The 18,954-nt window shown below is 33.8% G+C and overlaps 4 protein-coding genes across 16 annotated transcripts in view; 2 read left to right on the top strand and 2 right to left on the bottom strand.

Moving 5' to 3' along the window:
- The first annotated feature begins 81 nt into the window (after positions 1 to 81).
- LOC105194508 (iron-sulfur protein NUBPL) lies at positions 82 to 2,353 on the top strand. Of its 2 annotated transcripts, none has more exons than XM_011159452.3 (4): positions 82 to 563; positions 1,149 to 1,480; positions 1,554 to 1,927; positions 2,168 to 2,353. In XM_011159452.3, the coding sequence occupies exons 1-4, from the start codon at positions 480 to 482 to the stop codon at positions 2,335 to 2,337; spliced, it is 960 nt and encodes a 319-aa protein (XP_011157754.1). In that variant the 5' UTR covers positions 82 to 479; the 3' UTR covers positions 2,338 to 2,353. The 2 variants fall into 2 exon arrangements, with proteins under 2 accessions (XP_011157754.1, XP_011157755.1); XM_011159453.3 differs by having other exon boundaries at positions 427 to 563; positions 1,154 to 1,480.
- Positions 2,354 to 3,103: 750 nt separating this feature from the next.
- Positions 3,104 to 7,430, top strand: LOC105202581 (chromatin assembly factor 1 p55 subunit). Of its 3 annotated transcripts, none has more exons than XM_026136041.2 (5): positions 3,104 to 3,282; positions 5,026 to 5,524; positions 5,626 to 5,883; positions 6,166 to 6,493; positions 6,700 to 7,430. In XM_026136041.2, the coding sequence occupies exons 1-5, from the start codon at positions 3,261 to 3,263 to the stop codon at positions 6,877 to 6,879; spliced, it is 1,287 nt and encodes a 428-aa protein (XP_025991826.1). In that variant the 5' UTR covers positions 3,104 to 3,260; the 3' UTR covers positions 6,880 to 7,430. The 3 variants fall into 3 exon arrangements, with proteins under 3 accessions (XP_025991826.1, XP_025991825.1, XP_011169469.2); XM_026136040.2 differs by having other exon boundaries at positions 3,131 to 3,282; positions 4,999 to 5,524; XM_011171167.3 differs by lacking the exon at positions 3,104 to 3,282 and adding an exon at positions 3,922 to 4,702.
- A 243-nt stretch (positions 7,431 to 7,673) lies between these two features.
- Positions 7,674 to 17,150, bottom strand: LOC105202580 (slowpoke-binding protein). 5 transcript variants are annotated; one of them, XM_039455539.1, is made up of 11 exons: positions 17,012 to 17,150; positions 16,278 to 16,848; positions 15,519 to 15,655; positions 13,109 to 13,523; positions 10,704 to 10,870; positions 10,065 to 10,330; positions 8,997 to 9,291; positions 8,611 to 8,702; positions 8,401 to 8,526; positions 8,247 to 8,320; positions 7,674 to 7,922 (listed from the first exon to the last, which is right to left on the bottom strand). In XM_039455539.1, the coding sequence occupies exons 4-11, from the start codon at positions 13,462 to 13,464 to the stop codon at positions 7,823 to 7,825; spliced, it is 1,476 nt and encodes a 491-aa protein (XP_039311473.1). In that variant the 5' UTR covers positions 13,465 to 13,523; positions 15,519 to 15,655; positions 16,278 to 16,848; positions 17,012 to 17,150; the 3' UTR covers positions 7,674 to 7,822. The 5 variants fall into 5 exon arrangements, with proteins under 5 accessions (XP_039311473.1, XP_039311474.1, XP_011169465.1 ...); XM_039455540.1 differs by lacking the exon at positions 17,012 to 17,150 and adding an exon at positions 8,013 to 8,063 and having other exon boundaries at positions 16,278 to 16,949; XM_011171163.3 differs by lacking the exon at positions 17,012 to 17,150 and having other exon boundaries at positions 16,278 to 16,949.
- Positions 17,151 to 17,159: 9 nt separating this feature from the next.
- The window catches only part of LOC105202583 (non-structural maintenance of chromosomes element 3 homolog), a 314,468-nt gene continuing 312,673 nt past the window's right edge, over positions 17,160 to 18,954 (bottom strand). For 3 of the 6 annotated variants that reach the window (XM_039455632.1, XM_039455633.1, XM_039455635.1), the window contains 4 exons: positions 18,566 to 18,728; positions 17,995 to 18,089; positions 17,783 to 17,914; positions 17,160 to 17,503 (listed from right to left, as the gene is read on the bottom strand). In XM_039455632.1, the coding sequence (XP_039311566.1) occupies positions 17,438 to 17,503; positions 17,783 to 17,914; positions 17,995 to 18,089; positions 18,566 to 18,728 (456 nt within the window). In that variant the 3' untranslated portion in view covers positions 17,160 to 17,437. The remainder of the gene's footprint in view (positions 17,504 to 17,782; positions 17,915 to 17,994; positions 18,090 to 18,565; positions 18,729 to 18,954) is intronic. The other 3 variants (XM_039455631.1, XM_039455634.1, XM_011171168.3) reach the window with 1 other exon arrangement.

Raw genomic sequence — 18,954 nt, 5'->3', positions numbered from 1 at the left:
AGAACTCGCGATGAGAGGCACAAAAGCTCTTATTCGTCTCAACGGAAATATCTTTGGAAATTATGAATGGAGAAGCATGGGTATAGGTTAGGTGGACGACCGATACGCGCGCGCATGTGTGTGTGCGTGTGCATGACTTTTTTTTATGCTGTGCAAGCGCGATGTAATTGGCGGGGATGAAGTATGTACAAATTAATTTGGCGGCGAAATTGAAAAAAAATCGGAATGTCCGCGAATGTTTCCCCAATTGCGCGACTCCGATATTGACGGATAGAGGTTTGCGACACGCTCGGGAAGGAGAGCCTCTTTCGGCTTCTTTCTAATTTTGCTTCTTGTCACATAGAAAAATGGAAAGATAAGAACTTACGAAACATTACTAACCCATCTGTATGCCGGTAAATTCTTGAATATATGAATATATATATATATATATTTACGATGCATTACACGTTTTGATGCTGTGAGGTTAGCTCGAGTGCATGTCGGTGAAAATGTCGAGCGTTATCGCAAGGCCGCGTTTCAGCGGGTATTTAAAATCCCTTCAGCATCTGTGGCAACGGCAGGTAAATCGCAATTATTCTTCTATAATTCTGTGTACAGTGTCCTGAAATTTTAAGTTTTTTTACTTAAAGAATGTATTGTTCTAAGGATTTAAAATACTATATTGTAGTCACTAAAGATAGCTTGAAGATAAAGCAAAACGTTTGAAATGTTATGTATTTTTGGAATAGTTTTACATTTTTTTTACATCTCACTAATTATACTTGAGTCTTATTTGCTCTGTACATTTTCCCTTGAGCTTGCAGATATTTGAATTTATACTTATGTCCATTTCTATCAAAGTAAATTAATTTTGATTTAATTCAATGTTTATTTTTTTAGTTCTATTTTAAATGTATTCATTTTTCCACCAATATAAATTAACTTTAATCTCGGTTTAATTTACTCTTTATCTTTTTTTACTTCTTGGAACTAGAAGATAGAGTAAGTTGAATCAAGATCAAAGATAATCTGTATTGGTAGGAATGGACATTTTTACTCAGAAGCATTTAACTAGCCATTTATAGCAGAAAAATCAAGTTTTAAAGAGGCGTTTATAAATTTAATTCTCTAATAATGATTTTTAAATTGTAATTATTTTGTTCCAGTACAGTACGATAATCGACTTGACTAAGACTAAGCAAGAGAACTTGGAAGCTAGACAGAGAGAAGTCATGGCGCGCGGTCTTCCGAAACGGAAACATATAAAAGGTGTTAAACAAATTTTCTTGATTGCTTCTGGTAAGGGTGGAGTTGGAAAGTCAACAACGGCTGTGAATTTGGCAACTGCTCTAAAAATTATTGAGCCCAGCAAGTCTATTGGATTGCTGGATGCCGACGTTTTTGGACCCTCAGTACCCCTGATGATGAACATCCACGAATCACCTGCACTGAATCGAGAGAACCTCATGGAACCTCTTGTAAATTATGGTGTGAAATGGTGATTAATATGTCAGATGCTTCAAATGATTACATAAATGCAGTCATACTCTATAATTTTGTATTTCACACAGTATGTCTATGGGATTTTTAATTGATGAGAAATCACCAGTAGTCTGGAGGGGACTCATGGTGATGAATGCATTGAACAAGTTGGTAAATCAGGTGGCATGGGGACCACTTGATTATCTCGTGATCGACACTCCTCCTGGGACAGGGGACACACATCTTTCCCTGATCCAGACACTTTTTATCACTGGTGTGTTATTGGTGACAACACCACAGAAAGTCGCGCTGGAGGTAACCAGGAGAGGTGCAAATATGTTCAAGAAATTGAACATTCCCGTCGCCGGTATCGTGGAGAATATGAGCAGTGTTACATGCCCAAAATGCATGACAGAGGTGCCTCTTTTCGGCAATGCCACGCTCTCGCTAGTAAAAGAACTTGGTAATAAATTATTATAAATAACTACATTTTTTAAATAATTATTTGTAATTATTAATAATTATTTAATTATTATATCAAATATTAATAAAATTAATAATTATTAATGATAGTTGATACATAATAATTATTAATAAATATTATTAAGACATAAATGATTATTGAAGATATAATTGAAAATATGAATAATAACATACGAGTTTATATAAAAGATATGTTAATGTTTTTTTTGTCTTGTTACAGATGTGGATATTTTACAGAAGGTACCAATGCACGAGAGTATCTCTAAAAGTTCGGATAGTGGTAAACCGATTGTCCTGACAGCACCGAAGAGCAGACAAGCAGAGACTTATAGGGAATTGGCAGAAAATGTTGTTACATTTTTAAACAAGCAGGAAATAAATACAGAGTGATCAAATAGATTTTAAATAAAAGATATTTTTACTCCCTCCAATATATTAATAATTTTAAAATAATCTTATTAAAGATTATCATCAATACATGTATCATTATATTTCCTAAAGTTTTAAATATTGGCAATATATTAGTCATATTTTTGAATATATACTCGTTAAAAAAAAAATAAAAATTACCTTAAAACAAGGTGGCTTTGGGCCAAGTAGAGTGACCAAATCGTTTGATATTTGTTTTGTTTCGCGCGCAAACTTTGTACAATTTTTTAAAATAATTTTTTTAGAAAACATTGAGTCTTATGGACAGGAGAGTTTTAAGTACATACACATTCTGTGCGTAAAACAAAATAGGTTGGTTCAAATCATCTTGTTTTATAATACTAATAATAAATATTTTTTACATATAAAAGATTATAACATTATAACATGTAATTAAAAATAATCTTTATAATTTATATTTAAATAAGAATTTATATGTGATTGTCTAGTTTTTTCTTTAGCTTTAGATTTGTTCCTTTTTTTGTAGTCAAATTTTTGTTTTTTTTTTATTCCTCCATTTTATTTTGAATATAGAAAATATAAATGCAGCACAACTGTAATGAACAAACCTATTTTAATAATAATGGACAACCAGCAGAAAAAGTAGTGAAACGTTGATTCTCTTCGTGATTCGTTGTCCATCACCAATTTTTATCACGTGATCTATCTTGACGTCAAAAACGAACGAAAAGCGTCAAATGGGAATCGATTGTACCGCCATTTTTGTGTGCATTGCAAACGGAGCTTGCGCTTCCTTGTGATCCGACTTGAGCGTCCTGTTGGTGTCGGCACTCGGCTGTTTCCTCGATTTTGGCGGGCCGGATCGTGGACGTGGTGCTCTGCTCCTCAATTATCTCTCGAGTTAAAGAACTTACAACGGATAAATGATGGCAGACAAGGATGGCGGTAAGAATACGCGTATTTTCGATATTGTTTTCATATTCTGTTTACTTCACTTTCTCGCGAAAACAAATAAACGTTCAGTGTCGACAATCCCAAAGGGACGCCCCCGACAAACCGCCACGCTGCCCACCGGGGGCACAGTATAGATTCTCTCGTTTGCTTTCGTTTATTGCGTTGCTGAAAGCGTGGAAAAAAGAATTTGAACGACGAACAATAATATTTATCTGTATTTATACATATATACAACACCGGAGAGCCGTGAAAATCCCGCGTTTCCGAGTCAGCGAGACGACGCTTGCGGTTATAGTTGTCACTTTATATGCATATATATGTATATATATATATATATATATATATATAAAATCGTTTATATATATGTATATATAAGTATAAACAAATTAATGGCATCTATACAATTAATACACAAGAATTATTTCTCGCGGACCGGATCCAATCGTTTGAATGCACGTGTCGGCATTTCTAGAGAATTCCATAATAATACGTTAAATTGAAGATGGATTTCATTAACGATTATTTCCTCGATTTTCCCTCAAGGCACTTGTAATTGATATATCGAGGCTTTAATATTCATATAAAGAAATTACATTTTAATTGCTATTTTAAATATACGCAATTAGTGTATAAATAATTAAAATTTATACACACTAGAAAGAGAGAGAAAGAGAACAGTGGTGAAATCATGGCGAGATAGAGTATGATCCTTCATGTAAAAATAGATGCGAGATATATTTTCTTGATTGGTTGCACAGTTTACGGAATATGATTTTGAAGAGTAGCGTCTATGGCGAGTTGAGTATATGGCTTGTCGACTTGTGTAGCTATCAAAATATGTTTACATTCTCATATTAGACATTTTCTTCAGTTTTAAAGTTTGTATATAAGAGACGCTACATATTTATTATTGTAACGAGCTGTTATTGTTGTTTCTATTGGTTTAGTTCTCACTGATCTTTTAAAATGATCACACGTAGTTGTTAACTCGTGACTTATTTTCTGGAAAATAATTTGGATACAGACTTAGATGTCTTTGATTTAACTGCTCGTACATATAAACCTAAATCCTTTAAAATGAGTGTTAAATCAAACTTGAGTTTTGAAGTTGTTTCAATTAAGACTGAAGGATCAAAGATGAAAATCCAATTGGCTGAACCGATTAAAGTCAAACCAGATAAAATTGAAACGATTAAAGTGGATATGGCTGAACCGAATAAGATGGAAATGGCTGAACCAAATATAGATACAAAAGATGTATTTATGGGTACAAAAGATGTGCCTATGGAAGAAACTGAATTAAAAACAAAAGGAAATAAAACTGTACCAACTAAGATCATAAGGACCAAATCAAATACTCTTGAAAGAAAAGTTGTGCACAAGTCTGAAATGGTATCAATAAATGAACAAGGTGATATTACATTATTATTATTGATATGCAAGTTTTTATTGTGAAATCATGTTCCTTAAATATACTGTGTAACCAGAAAAGATTAATTATGACACTGTTACTTTCAAAAATTTTAAAAAGCTCATCATTTTTACTAATGTTGCCACTTAATCCATCTGATATTTTTTCATCTATCATGTTTCTTCCAATTGTTTACCTACATGAGATGATTCACATTTGTTATGTTTATAAATAAGATTTATATTTCTTATATTTTATTCATATATTTTCTAAGATATAGAAATTTTATGTAAAAGGCGATTTAAGCGCCTATGTTTGTGCAGAGGGTTTTGATGATGCTGTGGAGGAGCGTATTATCAACGAAGAGTACAAAATATGGAAGAAAAACACACCATTTCTATATGATCTTGTGATGACACATGCCCTGGAATGGCCTTCTTTGACGGCTCAGTGGTTGCCAGATGTCACCAGACCAGAGGGAAAAGATTACTCGATCCACAGGTTAATCCTGGGCACTCATACTTCGGACGAACAAAATCATTTGCTCATCGCTAGTGTGCAGCTGCCAAATGAAGACGCGCAATTCGATGCTTCCCATTATGATAACGAAAAAGGTGAATTCGGCGGATTTGGTTCTGTGAGTGGTAAAATCGAAATCGAAATCAAGATCAACCATGAGGGTGAGGTCAATAGAGCGCGTTTTATGCCACAAAATCCGTGCGTGATCGCGACGAAGACTCCTTCGAGCGATGTGCTCGTATTTGATTATACCAAACATCCTAGTAAACCAGACCCCAACGGGGAATGTCATCCGGACTTGAGGTACTTGCGTAATTTGTTAAATAAATATTGTAGAACGATGGAACATACTGTACTTATATTAATATGATGATATTATATTTATTTAAATATTATAATTGCAGACTGCGAGGACATCAAAAGGAAGGCTACGGTCTCTCATGGAATCCAAATCTCAATGGATATTTACTTAGCGCGTCCGATGATCACACAATTTGTTTGTGGGACATTAATGCCACACCGAAGGAGAATCGTGTTATCGATGCAAAAACTATTTTTACAGGACATACAGCCGTGGTCGAGGACGTCGCTTGGCATTTGCTCCATGAATCACTGTTTGGTTCAGTCGCTGATGATCAAAAGCTCATGATTTGGGATACTAGGTAATTGTCATCTTTATTAATAATACAGTTAATAAATATTTTCTAGATTTCCAGATAGATTATTTTGAGAGTATAGATTTAAGCTTAAAACAAAAGTATTCATTAATTTAATATATAATGAAAAATTTAAATAAGAGCAATATTCTTTGTTGATATAAGACTAAGTTATTCTGTTAATACGATTAATGTTAATACTATTTATTAAAATTACAATTATTTAATGTATTGCGAAGGATATTGCAGTATACATATATTGTTAAATTTTTAAATATTTATTTACAGATGTAACAATACTAGTAAACCAAGTCATACTGTTGATGCTCACACTGCTGAGGTGAACTGTCTGAGTTTCAACCCATATTCCGAATTCATCCTGGCCACTGGTAGCGCGGATAAAACTGTGGCGCTTTGGGATTTGCGAAATCTTAAGTTGAAGTTGCACTCATTTGAATCGCACAAGGATGAGATTTTCCAGGTCCAGTGGTCTCCACATAACGAGACAATATTGGCAAGCAGCGGCACAGACAGACGGTTACATGTCTGGGATCTTAGCAAGATCGGTGAAGAACAGTCCAGCGAGGATGCCGAGGATGGTCCACCTGAACTTTTGGTAATTATGCAAACTTATTTGCGAATAACATAATTAATAAATAATCGAAGAATCTGTTTAGAAAGTTTAATAAATGTATTGATTTTTTCCCTTCTAATTTACAATATTCTTTTTTGATTTTCTGTAAATTTCGATTTTAAGAATCTATGTATTCTTATTTCTTTGGAATAAAAATTTCTCAAACAATATTTTAAATATTTTTGCAGTTTATACATGGAGGTCATACCGCAAAAATCAGTGACTTTTCGTGGAACCCGAATGAACCGTGGGTCATATGTTCTGTATCGGAGGATAACATAATGCAAGTGTGGCAGATGGCAGAGAATATTTACAACGATGAGGAACCCGAGACACCCGGGAGTGAGATTGAAACTGGCGGCTCATAACGCGAAATATAATTCTTTGAATTGTTTTGTGAGCTACCGCCTCCCCCTCCCCCCCTTGACTGAGAATTATAAGCGCAACCCTAGTTGCGCCACATTGTTAAACCTCTTGGTGTACGAGCTCAAAGATTACTTTTCACCGAAAAACAATAATTCTTACTTTTAATCACGTTCGCGTAAATTACACAAAAAATGTAAATATGAAAAAAAAGATTCCATTACCGTATTTTCGGCGAATGCATTGCGTATCTGAACATATGTCATTTTATTGGATTTGACTAAACACGTATTTTTCCAAAATTTTGAAAGAAATTAAGAGAAAGACTAGAAATGAGATATTATTGTTTTACGGTGACAAAATTGGCTATGTTAACAATGAAGAAAGTAAACTAGCTGGCTGTAACGAAATAACTGCTAGTTACACTCGTTATGAGCCATTCTTCATACGAAGGCACTATTTCTCTGTCAGTGGAAGAGAGCTCAAGTGAAACTAGGGGATGCCAAGAACTTTTTCTACTTCGTTTTAAGCGTGAATAAAGAAATGATGTAAACTCGATTGTTGTTCCATTCAATTTATACTTTTCCTAGTTCTCATTTATTATCACTTTCTATTTCATAATTTAAAATGTCCATTTACAAATCTAAAATCATTTTCAGATTCTATAACGAGTAAAGAATTGTTATCCATCTCTAGAATTATTACAATCGGAAAAATAAATTTTTAACAATTTACAATCTTTATCTATTGGATAAACGCAAAACAAAAAAACACGCAAGTAATTTTTACATCGTCATTGTATAAATTCTATAACATGCTTTTATTATAATACATGGTAGAATTAGCGACGGGTTAATCGTTTTCTTGGCACTTTGCAAATATAATAGGAACGTGCATTTTTTGAGATAAAATATATGTATATATGTATATATAGATTTTGTTCCCACATTATAAAGCTGTTTGTGAAAGCTCGTTGTATATCTGCGTGAGTAAGGATCCGTTGAAGCTGTTTAGCGATGCACCGTCCTCGCTGTCAATACTCGCAATTCTGAAAGAAAAAAAATAAAACGCTCCCGTATGTTGCTCCTTTAGTTACTCATATTTGTTAATCAGCGCAATTAATTGATTCGTTCATTACCAAAATCTGCGCGTTAAATGGACATCGCTTATAGAGCGTGTCTTATGCCAGCTACGCATGTGAAATAAATTATTTGCAATACCAGTAATTATTTTCTACGTCGAATTCGAATACATATAAGTAAACTCATAGATATAGAGTATGGAATTAACAATAATAGTTTATTCTATTTTTACATGTAGACTTTTATATATTTATTAAATTACATTTACATTTAAGTTATTAGAAACTCACCTTTTTCCAGCGTCTTGCCGTTTAATGCCGTCAAGCAGGCTCATTATGGAGGGTGTCAGAGTCGGACGAAATACCTGAAATAGTCGTGTTAATTTCGTTAGAAAATGAATTAACTTCAACTTAAATTACTTCAACTGTGAAACCGAATACTCACGGTTACGGCTGCGCATCGCATCTCGCGGAGATCAATATTCCTAAAGAGATCATGGATCAGCAACTCCTCTATACTGGTAAAATGATTTTCTGATTCCGTAAATATCAATTCGAGAAACCTCACGACCTGAAATTGAAATATATATAGAACGTTTGGATTTTTATTTTACGAAATAGATCACATCGGGTTGTTACTGAGATCGATTTCTACCTGCGGATACATCTTGATATCTGATAGCTGGACGGCAGATGGTCTAAAGGTACATAATTCGTAGCCGGCACACATCTCGAATAGCATGTGTCCTAGTATAAAAATAAGTTCATCATAAAATTATCTATATAAAATTAAATATGTGTGTGTAGAAATAAAATACGTTTTAGTGAAATGCAACTTTGAGAATTAAGTTTAAAAAAGTTATATTGAAAAATTTGGCATTTTATTGAAATATATCCGAAAATGTTGTGTAAAAATTATATCAAAATATTATATTCCGTTATATATGCAATTATCTAAATCTTATATCCTGCCAGATCGTGCCTCGATTTAAAATTTCTTTGAAGAACTTCGTATTGAAAAATATTGTTTATTATTATTACCGAAGCATATAATATCGATCGAAGTGGAGTGCGTTAATCGGGACGTCACAATGGGATGTACGCGGCTGGTGAAACCTAGAAGTGTATTTTCCAAACCGGCAAGTCTTGCAACGCCGTTCTGAATCAACACGTTGCCCGCATGGAGATGAGTCACCGTTGGGAATCCTCGTTCCTTCAGGAACACCAATGCTTCCAATATCTGTCGTCCCATTCGTTGCACTTGTGGTAGTGTGAGTCTCTTACCTCGTGCGGCATACTTATGAATCCAGTCTTCGGTCCAGCAGTTTCGTTCAATCTGCAACAGGACATTATTTTCGCTAGGACACCTCGTCCTCTGGGATCTCAGATATATAGAGTGCAGAGAAAAATTTTTTGCGCAATCGGCGAACAGAAATAAACGGTCTTATTTTAACGAATTATCCTAAATGAATCTTATATTAGCTGAATTTAATTAATTTAATTTACTAATTAGTTTAATTAATCGAATTTCCTAAAATATTTAAAAATTACATAAAACGTTGGAAAATATTTAACTTTTGCTAAGGTGAAAAAACCTGGCGGAAAAAATTTTACACAAAGAAATTTGTAACATTAAAAAAATGTTACAAAAATTTATATAAAAATGCTAGATATGGAACATTTTTCTAAATTTTTGTATTTTTATATTGCATTGTTTCTGCGATTCTTCTAAATTTTTTGAAAGTACGTTATACTACAATAAACTATAACATTTTACACATTTTTAAATAGCTTGTCTTGGCGGAAAAAATTACTATGAAGAAAAGTACAAAATTCTACTAAAAATAGAAATCATTATTTTTTTCGTAGAAATATATATTTAATTATTAAAATTAACAGAAATTCATCAAGTATTAAAATTATAGCATTTTTTGTACATTTTTGTTTTAGCATTTCTTAAATTTGTGTAAAATTTTATAGAATTTTTTTTGTCAGGAAAGGAAAGTAGACAAAAATTGGTTTCGGATTGATCAAGAAATGTGAAGATGAAGTTATACGCGTACTTCTTCCGAAAAGCTGCATACATTTCTGTGCCACGAAGTGACTTACACCATATATTAAATCCTTGAGGCTGTTTTGGTTGATGGGCTGTACCAGGACGATGTACGTTTGGTCCTCATATTCAAGAAAGTCGACTTGAAAGACAGGGCAGATGTAAGGATGTTGTAAAGCCAGGAACAGATTGTTCAAGATGTCTTTGGTTGAGGGGCAGACAGTCAGCGGACAGTTCCGATTTAATGGCACCAAAGTCAACAGTCGGTCTGTCTTCAATGATGTGTCTTTCACCATAAACCAAAACTTATCCACTCTTGATCCTGAAAAATATAATATTTCAATAGCTCCAGCAGTTCCTTTTTTATACAAATTCTCAAAATATGGTCACAAAAATATGGCTAATAAATGTGTGTGTGTGTGACAATGTGAAAAAAAAAGAATTTAAACTTTTAAATATAAAATCGTGTAAATTATCAATTTTCTATCGATAATTTTCTCTTTATAGTTTCTTAGATTTAATTTTCTAGCTTCTTAGATTTTTATAATTTGATTCTATTTTACCATTTTCTCGATTTCTATTTCGCTATATTATAATGTTATCGAGGAATACGCTTCAATTTTAAGACACCTTATATATTTTTATTTGGCATTTCGACAGTTTTGATGGAATCACAGAGAGCAAGGAGGGCTCACCGATGTTGTTGAGCTGCTTGATGAGAGTGAAACGCGGCGTTTTCTCGATATAATCACTGCAGATTGATAAAGCACGATCGCGGGATCTCTTCTCCATTTCCATATATTCAACTCCATCCTCGCTGACAGATTTCGAACCGTGATTTAACGCCGTGTAACGGCCGTTCCTGTGAGGAATACGCAAAATCCCATCATTCCTTCTTATTTAAGCGCATTCTCTCTTTTCTCTTTCCCCTCCGGTCTCTCTCCGAGAAAATAAAATTCAGGCTTTGCAGCTTGGTTTTAATTATCTTAAACAATTAGAACTCTCGAATCTGCATGTCGTTCAGCTTCCACAGTTATCAGTTTTTAAGAGCTTTCGTAGTTAAAGGGAATAATAAAAAAAAATAAATAAAAAAATAATAAAAGAAATGTAAATTTCCAGATTTCTTAGAATACAGGAGAGTAAAGTAACAGATATATATTTGTGCATAATGTGTTTTAAAAAAGTTCCTGTAATTTTATTAAAGAAAATAATGATTAAAAGAAACAGATTGCCAAGCTTTTAAGAAAGCAGCAGAATAAAACGGTAGACGCGCGTATATCTGTATATTTATACTGGACATTCTTAATCGCTTAAGAGCTTAATATCATTTTTCATACCATGTATATCGTAAAAAAAAACCCCGTTCTCTACCTGTCATCGAAAGGTGCCGCGTGGCTTTGCGTTCGCCTAGACACCTCCTGCGGTGCATTATCGCGCCTCCGGCAGCAACAAAAGCGGATTAGATTCGCGACCCACGGATTACGGTGCGGTCGCGCATCACTAAAACGCCACGTTGCTCTGTGGCTGCAAGGTTTAATCCAATAAAAAAAAGAAGGACAAGAAAGAAAGAAAAAGAGAGGGACCATCACGGTATACGGTTGCCCTTAACGCGGTTTCCACTACCACGCAAAGGCATGGTAATCGAATCAACGCGACCACCTCACGCGCAGAGTGTCTCGGGACTCTGCCGATTCTGGTCCGGCTCCGTCGTCGTTCCGAATTATCGGATTAGGACGAGGCAAGCATTTCAATGTTTCAGGAGGAGAATCCTTTGGTCCCGGGACACTCTTCATGTTTTGTCTCGTTACCTGCGCGTTGCAACGCGAAAATTTCCGTCCACCCGAGGTCCACGGAGGTTGCTCGCCGATATCTTCCGATGAACGTCACCCAGTCGTGCACAGCTCATTACTGATCGAATATTTCCACAAAAAAAAAAGAAAAAAAAACGGTTATCCTATGAAAAAGCGATTATTATCGCACAACGATAAATGCGGCCGTGACGATAAATGCGCGAAAGTGGGAAATCCACGCTCGTGCTGAACGTCTGAAGCATCTACGACGGACTCGTTCTCGGTTTACAAACAGAGCATACCCCAGGGGAATGCGTGACACAAATAATAATTGAAGCGGCTGGTTTAATAGGATACACAATGTGATGTCAATATTGGAGCTGATATCAGCGGCGGGATGCCGTTAGTGCAAACGGAGAAAATGATTGTTAAGCGACAATGTTGACAATTATCTATGCGCCTGTTGATCTCCCGTTGCGGCAACAATTAATAACTGATTTAGAACTGAGAGAAGCAGCATACGCTATTACTGTATGTGCGAATAATACATATCTTGAGGGGCTAAACCCGACTCATCGAAGGATCATCGTGTATGTCGCCTTCTGGGGGAGAACGGGCTAAATCGAGCGTTGTGATTTATATTCTACGTTTTGATTTCTCATGTAACTTAACTATCGTTTTCTTTATTGAACAAATATTTATGTAAATAAATCTTTCATTGCAAAGTATTCAAATAAATTTATTTCCCAGTGTAGGAAATAAATTCTTCACACCTTCATATCTCAAATTTTGAGAGGTGTGAGAAATAGATTTGTAAAATTATATTTAATAAAAAATTAAAAATTAAGAGTAAAGTGGTATAAATAAATAATCAACAATTACTCTCTTTCTCCCATCTTTACATACTTGTATAAGTCGCGGATATTGCCATTTTAAAAAATGGATGGCGATCCCCATCAGTCTGGAAAACCCTGATCTAAAATATAATTTACTCTTTTAATTTTGTAACGTCTTATAAACTTCATAACTGTACAGTTCCGTAATCGTATCTTCAACTTTAATTTCACAACTCCCCATAATTTCTCTTTCTACGGTAACTTCATAATCTACAGGCTACTTGAAACTCTGCAATCGTGTAATTTTGTAACTTCACAATTCTCCCGTTGTCGCTTTGCCGTTCCACCAATCCATAATTCATAAATTATGAATTCCGTCTCTGCGCGCGGGTTTAATTTTAATCGACCCCGAATCTCCGGAGCGAGACTAAAGCCGTATCAAGATGCACGCCCTTTCACCCTTGAAACACTCACTTGACGTCTCCCTGATCCTTGTATCCCCGTGCCGCTGACACGCGGCTGAAGAGTAGCCGCGCCAGATTGTCCAGCTTGTTCGCAAGCTGATGGCCCTTGTCGTCCTCGCTCTCGTTATCGTCCTCTGTGCTCACGCTGCGACCCCGTCGCAACGAGCCCTGTGCCGTGCTCATCGCCCTGGCATTCAGCTCAGTGGCGCTCTGCGTCCTGCGATTGACAGCGCGACGACGGCGACGGGTGCTCGAGTGACCGGTACGATGTTGACAGAATCTGTCGTGGCCGGTCACCTCGGACTCGCGGTTTCGCTGCCCGTCACCATCGTCCTTCTTGTTTAAGCTCTGGTAGAGGTTGAACATCGCTGCGCCGCGATTATACGGGCGAATGCTGCTGCTTGGTCCCGGCGCGCCTGAAATCCCTTTTGTCACCCTATCTTTTAAGCCTTATCATCAAAAGGGTTCTTTGGTGAATGATTTGCCAGCACAGAAAAAATATATAATATTCTTGTTTCGAAAATCTTTATTCTCAATATGTAAATAATGAAATGAGATTATATATTGCAGAACAGACATAATATCAATTTACTAATAAATTAACGATTAAGATTGTTTATCAATCCTGCTGCATTATACAAAAATATTAAAAAATATTAAAGAGAATTATTTATACATATTGAAAAAAGTGTAATAAAAGTTTGAAGTATATGAAGTAAAAATAAAACTTTTATTTTCTTATAATTTTTTAAAATGTTGAAAGAAGATACCATTATTATATAAAAACAATTACACTGTGTACTTGAATTAAATGATTATTATTACATAAGACCATAATTTCATGGTGAGATTTTAAATTGATATACTGATTGCATGATAGAAATAAAAAATAATTTTTTTACTATTGCAAAGGTGAAACTAAAAATTTAACTGTACATATTTTTATCAGGAACCAAATATATTTCTTAAGTTGTTTTGCCCGGGATACTATTTCAATTTTTCTGTGAAAATGTTGTAAGTGCGTAACATTGAGTAATATTGCTTCATTTTTAGAAATACAAAATATGTTCAAAGCAAGCTGCGTTAGTTAAAGTCTAAGATTATCCAAATATATAATGCACCGTGTTAAATTATTTTTACATCTTAAATTCGAAGACATTTGACATTTTATAGTTCAAATTTAAAGACACTTGAATTTTTCTCTCTCTCGGATAATTTATTCAATTATTTAAAAAAGACATTGGATAACGGAGAGAAAAAAAATATGCATTCCGATTTCGTATTTCTTCGTTAAAGCTTGATAAAGAAAAACAGAAATAAAAGGGAGGAGCGGCTTTAATCGATTCCCATGTAAAACGTATAATTGTTGAGGAAGTGCTTCTCTCAACAAGCTTCATAAACTGTCGGATTTTTCCTCTGACCTTTCTTGATCTAATTTCGTAATCGAAGTAAATTATTGTGAGTTAACGTCGCGAAAGATACACGCGAATGCATTATTAAGTGCGGAATCGTCCCGCTATTAATACCGCTCTCAAGATTCCAAATCGATACGAAGCGAATAAACGCTTCTCAAAACACCGATCATTTATCAGCACAAGAAATGTTCTGTCTCAAGTCTTTTGCTAGCATATTTTGAAACTTGTTAGACTTGGAGAGAAAAATAGTATAAAGATAGTGGTTTGTTCTCAAGAGTGTTACGTGATCAAATTATCATTACTTTTTATAGAAATTTTGTCCCTTGCGATGTTTTTCTTTTGCATGTATTATATTTATTAATTTTTATATGAAGAAAGCTGAGAATAACATAAATAAAAATTATATATTGTACATGTATATATAATTCAGAAAATCATAGTATCCTAAACAAATAGCATCAAATGTCTTTAAATTTGTATAAAATGTCAAATATCTTTGATTTTAGAATATAAAAATTTAACACAATGCATTATACATTCATCAAAAATTTCTTTTATTAAATTAGTAGCTATAAAACTTAAGTAGTCTCAGAAGTATATTGATCACACATAACATAATTCTCGTAAGTGAAATAGTACAAGTATTATTTTTGGTCTACTTATTAAGAATTCACTTTTTGAAATTTAATCACATCTATTATTAAATGTGCAACATGAGTGACAAATAATTAGTCTGTTTTTTTCAGTTGAGCATCTTGCACGGTTCATCTTTTTATTTTTTTTTCTATGTTGGAAAAAAAAGAAAGAGAGTGAACTGTGCAAATAAAATGGTCAAATGAAAGGAACAGATTAATTATCAACAAAATTAATAATGTTAATATTAAAATCGTTAAAAAATTCTTAAGACTATTCTTCTTTCAATATTTTTTTATTACTGATTCGTCGATTTTATTAATATTAATCAATTAACATGTTAAAATCGATACAAGTTAATCTTCTACTTACCGTTAATAAACGCGAATCAGCACCGTTGATGTTAAATTTTTTCGTGAAATATTCGACAAAATATCACAGAAGATCAATTGGTCCGTAGAATCTCGTTGGTCGCTGAAATCTCTGCGCGTGCGGCGCGAACAGGAAGGCTTAAAAATACATGGAAATATTAATACCTTTATACCAAATTGGTAAAAAAAAAGATGTTTTTGATGTTCGTCTACGTGACTTTATAAAAATCAGTTTGACTTACAGAATATTTTGAAATGATGACATGACAAAAGATAAATTAATAAAGTGTTAGAAGAAATATAAATGTTATTGCAAATACATAAAATTGTATAACTGTTCACAAAAAAAATAAAGTGCACATTTTTACAGTATCAGAATGTTACGAGTATCCTTATCTTATCCGTTGCTCGGCAACGAAAGCGCGATATACAGTACGGAATATTGCGAAGTCAATAGTGGTCAATAGTTCACATACATTCTATATACTTATTTAAGGAAAATTCGGTGGATATAAAACTTCTAAGTTTTTTTTAATATATAAATTTCTTTTCAAATATATAAATTTTTATGAATTGAAGAAAAATGCAATGTTACCGAAGATTTAAAGAGACTTTAGGAACATTATATCACATCTGACGAGCGTTTCGTCGCGTTCTCTGTAAAACTACCCTTATTTCGCCACGCAATCTATTTCCTTCTGAAATCTTGTGGAACAAAAGAAAATTGAATTTTACAATTTTGATAAGTTGATTTGCGTACCGAGGCGATTGAAAGCGTCCGCTGACTTTCTCGAAGCAGGTGCAACGTACTCAGCAGAAGTCCGAGCTTCCTCGCGGGGTTATCGACCTCACGTGTGGGTCGTGTGGGCAGTGTAGTATAGGCGCGCGAGGATCCTGAGGAATGACACGCGGGAAATACCCGCCGCGGAAACGCGACTCGAGACGGGACGCGTGGGTGGACGGCGCTCGGCGGCCTCCGCCGAGCAACGGGGCTGGGTGGACACTGATGAGAGCGCGCGATCCCGGCGACGGCGGTGGGGCCGCGACCGACCCGGCGCGACACAGATTCCGTTCCGCGCAACCACCCTCCGCGCTCCTCGCCCTCACGAGGACGTAAGGTAAATGTACGGACGGTCGGATATCTGACGCGGAAAGTTTGGCAACCTGTGGACTCCCATCCGTGAGAGAAAGATCTATCTCTCGAAGAGGTATTCTTTCCTTCTCTCTTCTCGCCCTGGCCGAATCTGTAGAGCGACTCAAGCGAAATCGACGAAACTAACGATCCTTGTCAGCAGTAGAAAGGCGTTTTCGAACCGTGAAGTGACAAGCTCCTGGAGATGAAGCGAATTTGGTTTTTCCAAGTGTTCAGCCGTATTAATTTTAGCAAACAAAAATTTTCATTGGGCTCTCGTAATGTGCATGAAACAGTGCAAGAAAAAAGAATTGTGAGAAAAAAATATAATTGAATATACATAAGCCTATTGAATTACGTACATTTTTCATTGAAATATTTTTAATTAAATCATGTAGATATAATTCCGGATACGTGCACACAACTTTTGCTTGAAGATTCCACACAAATTTTAATCCCTGTAACTGTAAGGTTGCTTTCAAGGACAGTAAATATATACTTGAAATCATAAATAGTTCAGTCTAGAAATATATATTGCTCTTTCATCACATGCGTGAATTTCTCAACGGTGACATAAAATATGAAATTATATATAAAGAAATTAAACTTTTTTATATTAAATTCTGTTATATTAAATGCTGTTGTATCTTTTCTATGATACGACATCTTTATAAAAGAAAAGCTTGTTTTAAATCTTTGTATTATAAAAAAAGGAGAGATAATATTTGTACATGTACAACATCTTATTCGTTTTTTTAACACGTCAAAAATATAAATAAGTTCTCCTCTCACGCTTCTTCCTCAAGCACAGCTTTATATTGCAATTTCCATTTTTTTATAGGACACTCGTATATCTGAAATTCATATATTAATTATTCACATACAAAGTTACATATACTTCATTTATAATAAAATAGAAAACATTCTCCAAATCAAATACATTAAAATTTAAGATTTAATAAGTTTTTAAAAAATTAAAAATAAAATAAAAAATAATTTAATAAATAATGTGAGAATTAATCTTTTAAATACTTATACATATTATTAAAAATATATATTAAATGCAAATTATTGTTAATCATTATATTATCATTTTTATTAAACTTAAATATATTATATATTTTTGTGCTTACATCTGCCACAAATTGCAAAGCAGAGCGATAGTTGAGTTCATTATGCGCACGAGATCCCCATGAATATTCATATTCTGATGGATCATTCTTATCTATCACATTTCTTTCCAGGTATCTCTGATTTACAAATTCCTGTGCGTAAATAAATATCATTTATAAATTTATTACATCAATTACATAAGTAGTATCAATAATTAGTAATTGCTTCTTACCACTGTCACCGACTCTTTCACGTCGCCAAAATATTCATGTTGAAAATTATTTTCAGTTATAATACCCAGATGTCGAAGAAAGTCCCATATTACTTCTGTGGATAAATATTTCACTTATTTTTTTAACATCAATTACTAGATAAAGTTTCACATAAAAATTCAATTTTATTTATATAATAACAAATTATTATACAGGATGTTTGAAATGTATGGATTAAAATACTATAGCAAGAAAGTTTCTAAAAAATTCAGTAAAATAGTTTTTTGTAAATTATTTCAAAATAAATTTTTTTTTAAGATACAAAAGTTGGTTTAAAACTATGTTTATCACTAAGTTAATCATAAACTATGTTGCATGTTCATAAATCATGGAAATGATGGTATTAGTGATCACAGACACCAGTGTAAATGTAATCTCTGATGAATCAGCTTTAAATTCTTACATTTCAAAAATTACTGTTTGAAATAAAAATCTACAAATAATTTTACTTAAATTTTTTTTCTATAGTTTTTTTGATTTTTGGATTTCGAGACACCCTGTAATGTAAAACTTTAAAAAAGTAAAAGTCACCTTCTTTGCACGATTCGCCAATCATGAAAATATGTACAAGAACAAGATACAACAACACCTGTTTGGGGCCATCTTCGAAAGTGAGGTGCGGAATATTATTTTCTATTTCATTTACCAATATGTATTTATTGTTTTCAACTTCTATGAGATTATATCCAAATACCTTTCAAATAAAAATGTAAAATAGAATGTAAAAATATAACACAACAATTTATTTGATATTTTATAAATAAAATCTCAAGACATTATATGATCATTTCATTGGTTGGATAAATTTTTAAGACTGCTTATGAATAGGCAATTAGAGTCTAGCTATAAGACAACTAGTTTTGAATAGTTACTTCAGAGAAAGATAAAAAGAGAAAGAGATAAGAAAAAGATAAAAGTGA

This window comes from Solenopsis invicta, chromosome 12, assembly GCF_016802725.1.
Source record: "Solenopsis invicta isolate M01_SB chromosome 12, UNIL_Sinv_3.0, whole genome shotgun sequence".
Classification (NCBI taxonomy): Eukaryota; Metazoa; Arthropoda; class Insecta; order Hymenoptera; family Formicidae; genus Solenopsis; species Solenopsis invicta.
Note: the sequence above shows the minus strand (reverse complement) of the source record. Positions and strands in the feature narration are given on the sequence as shown.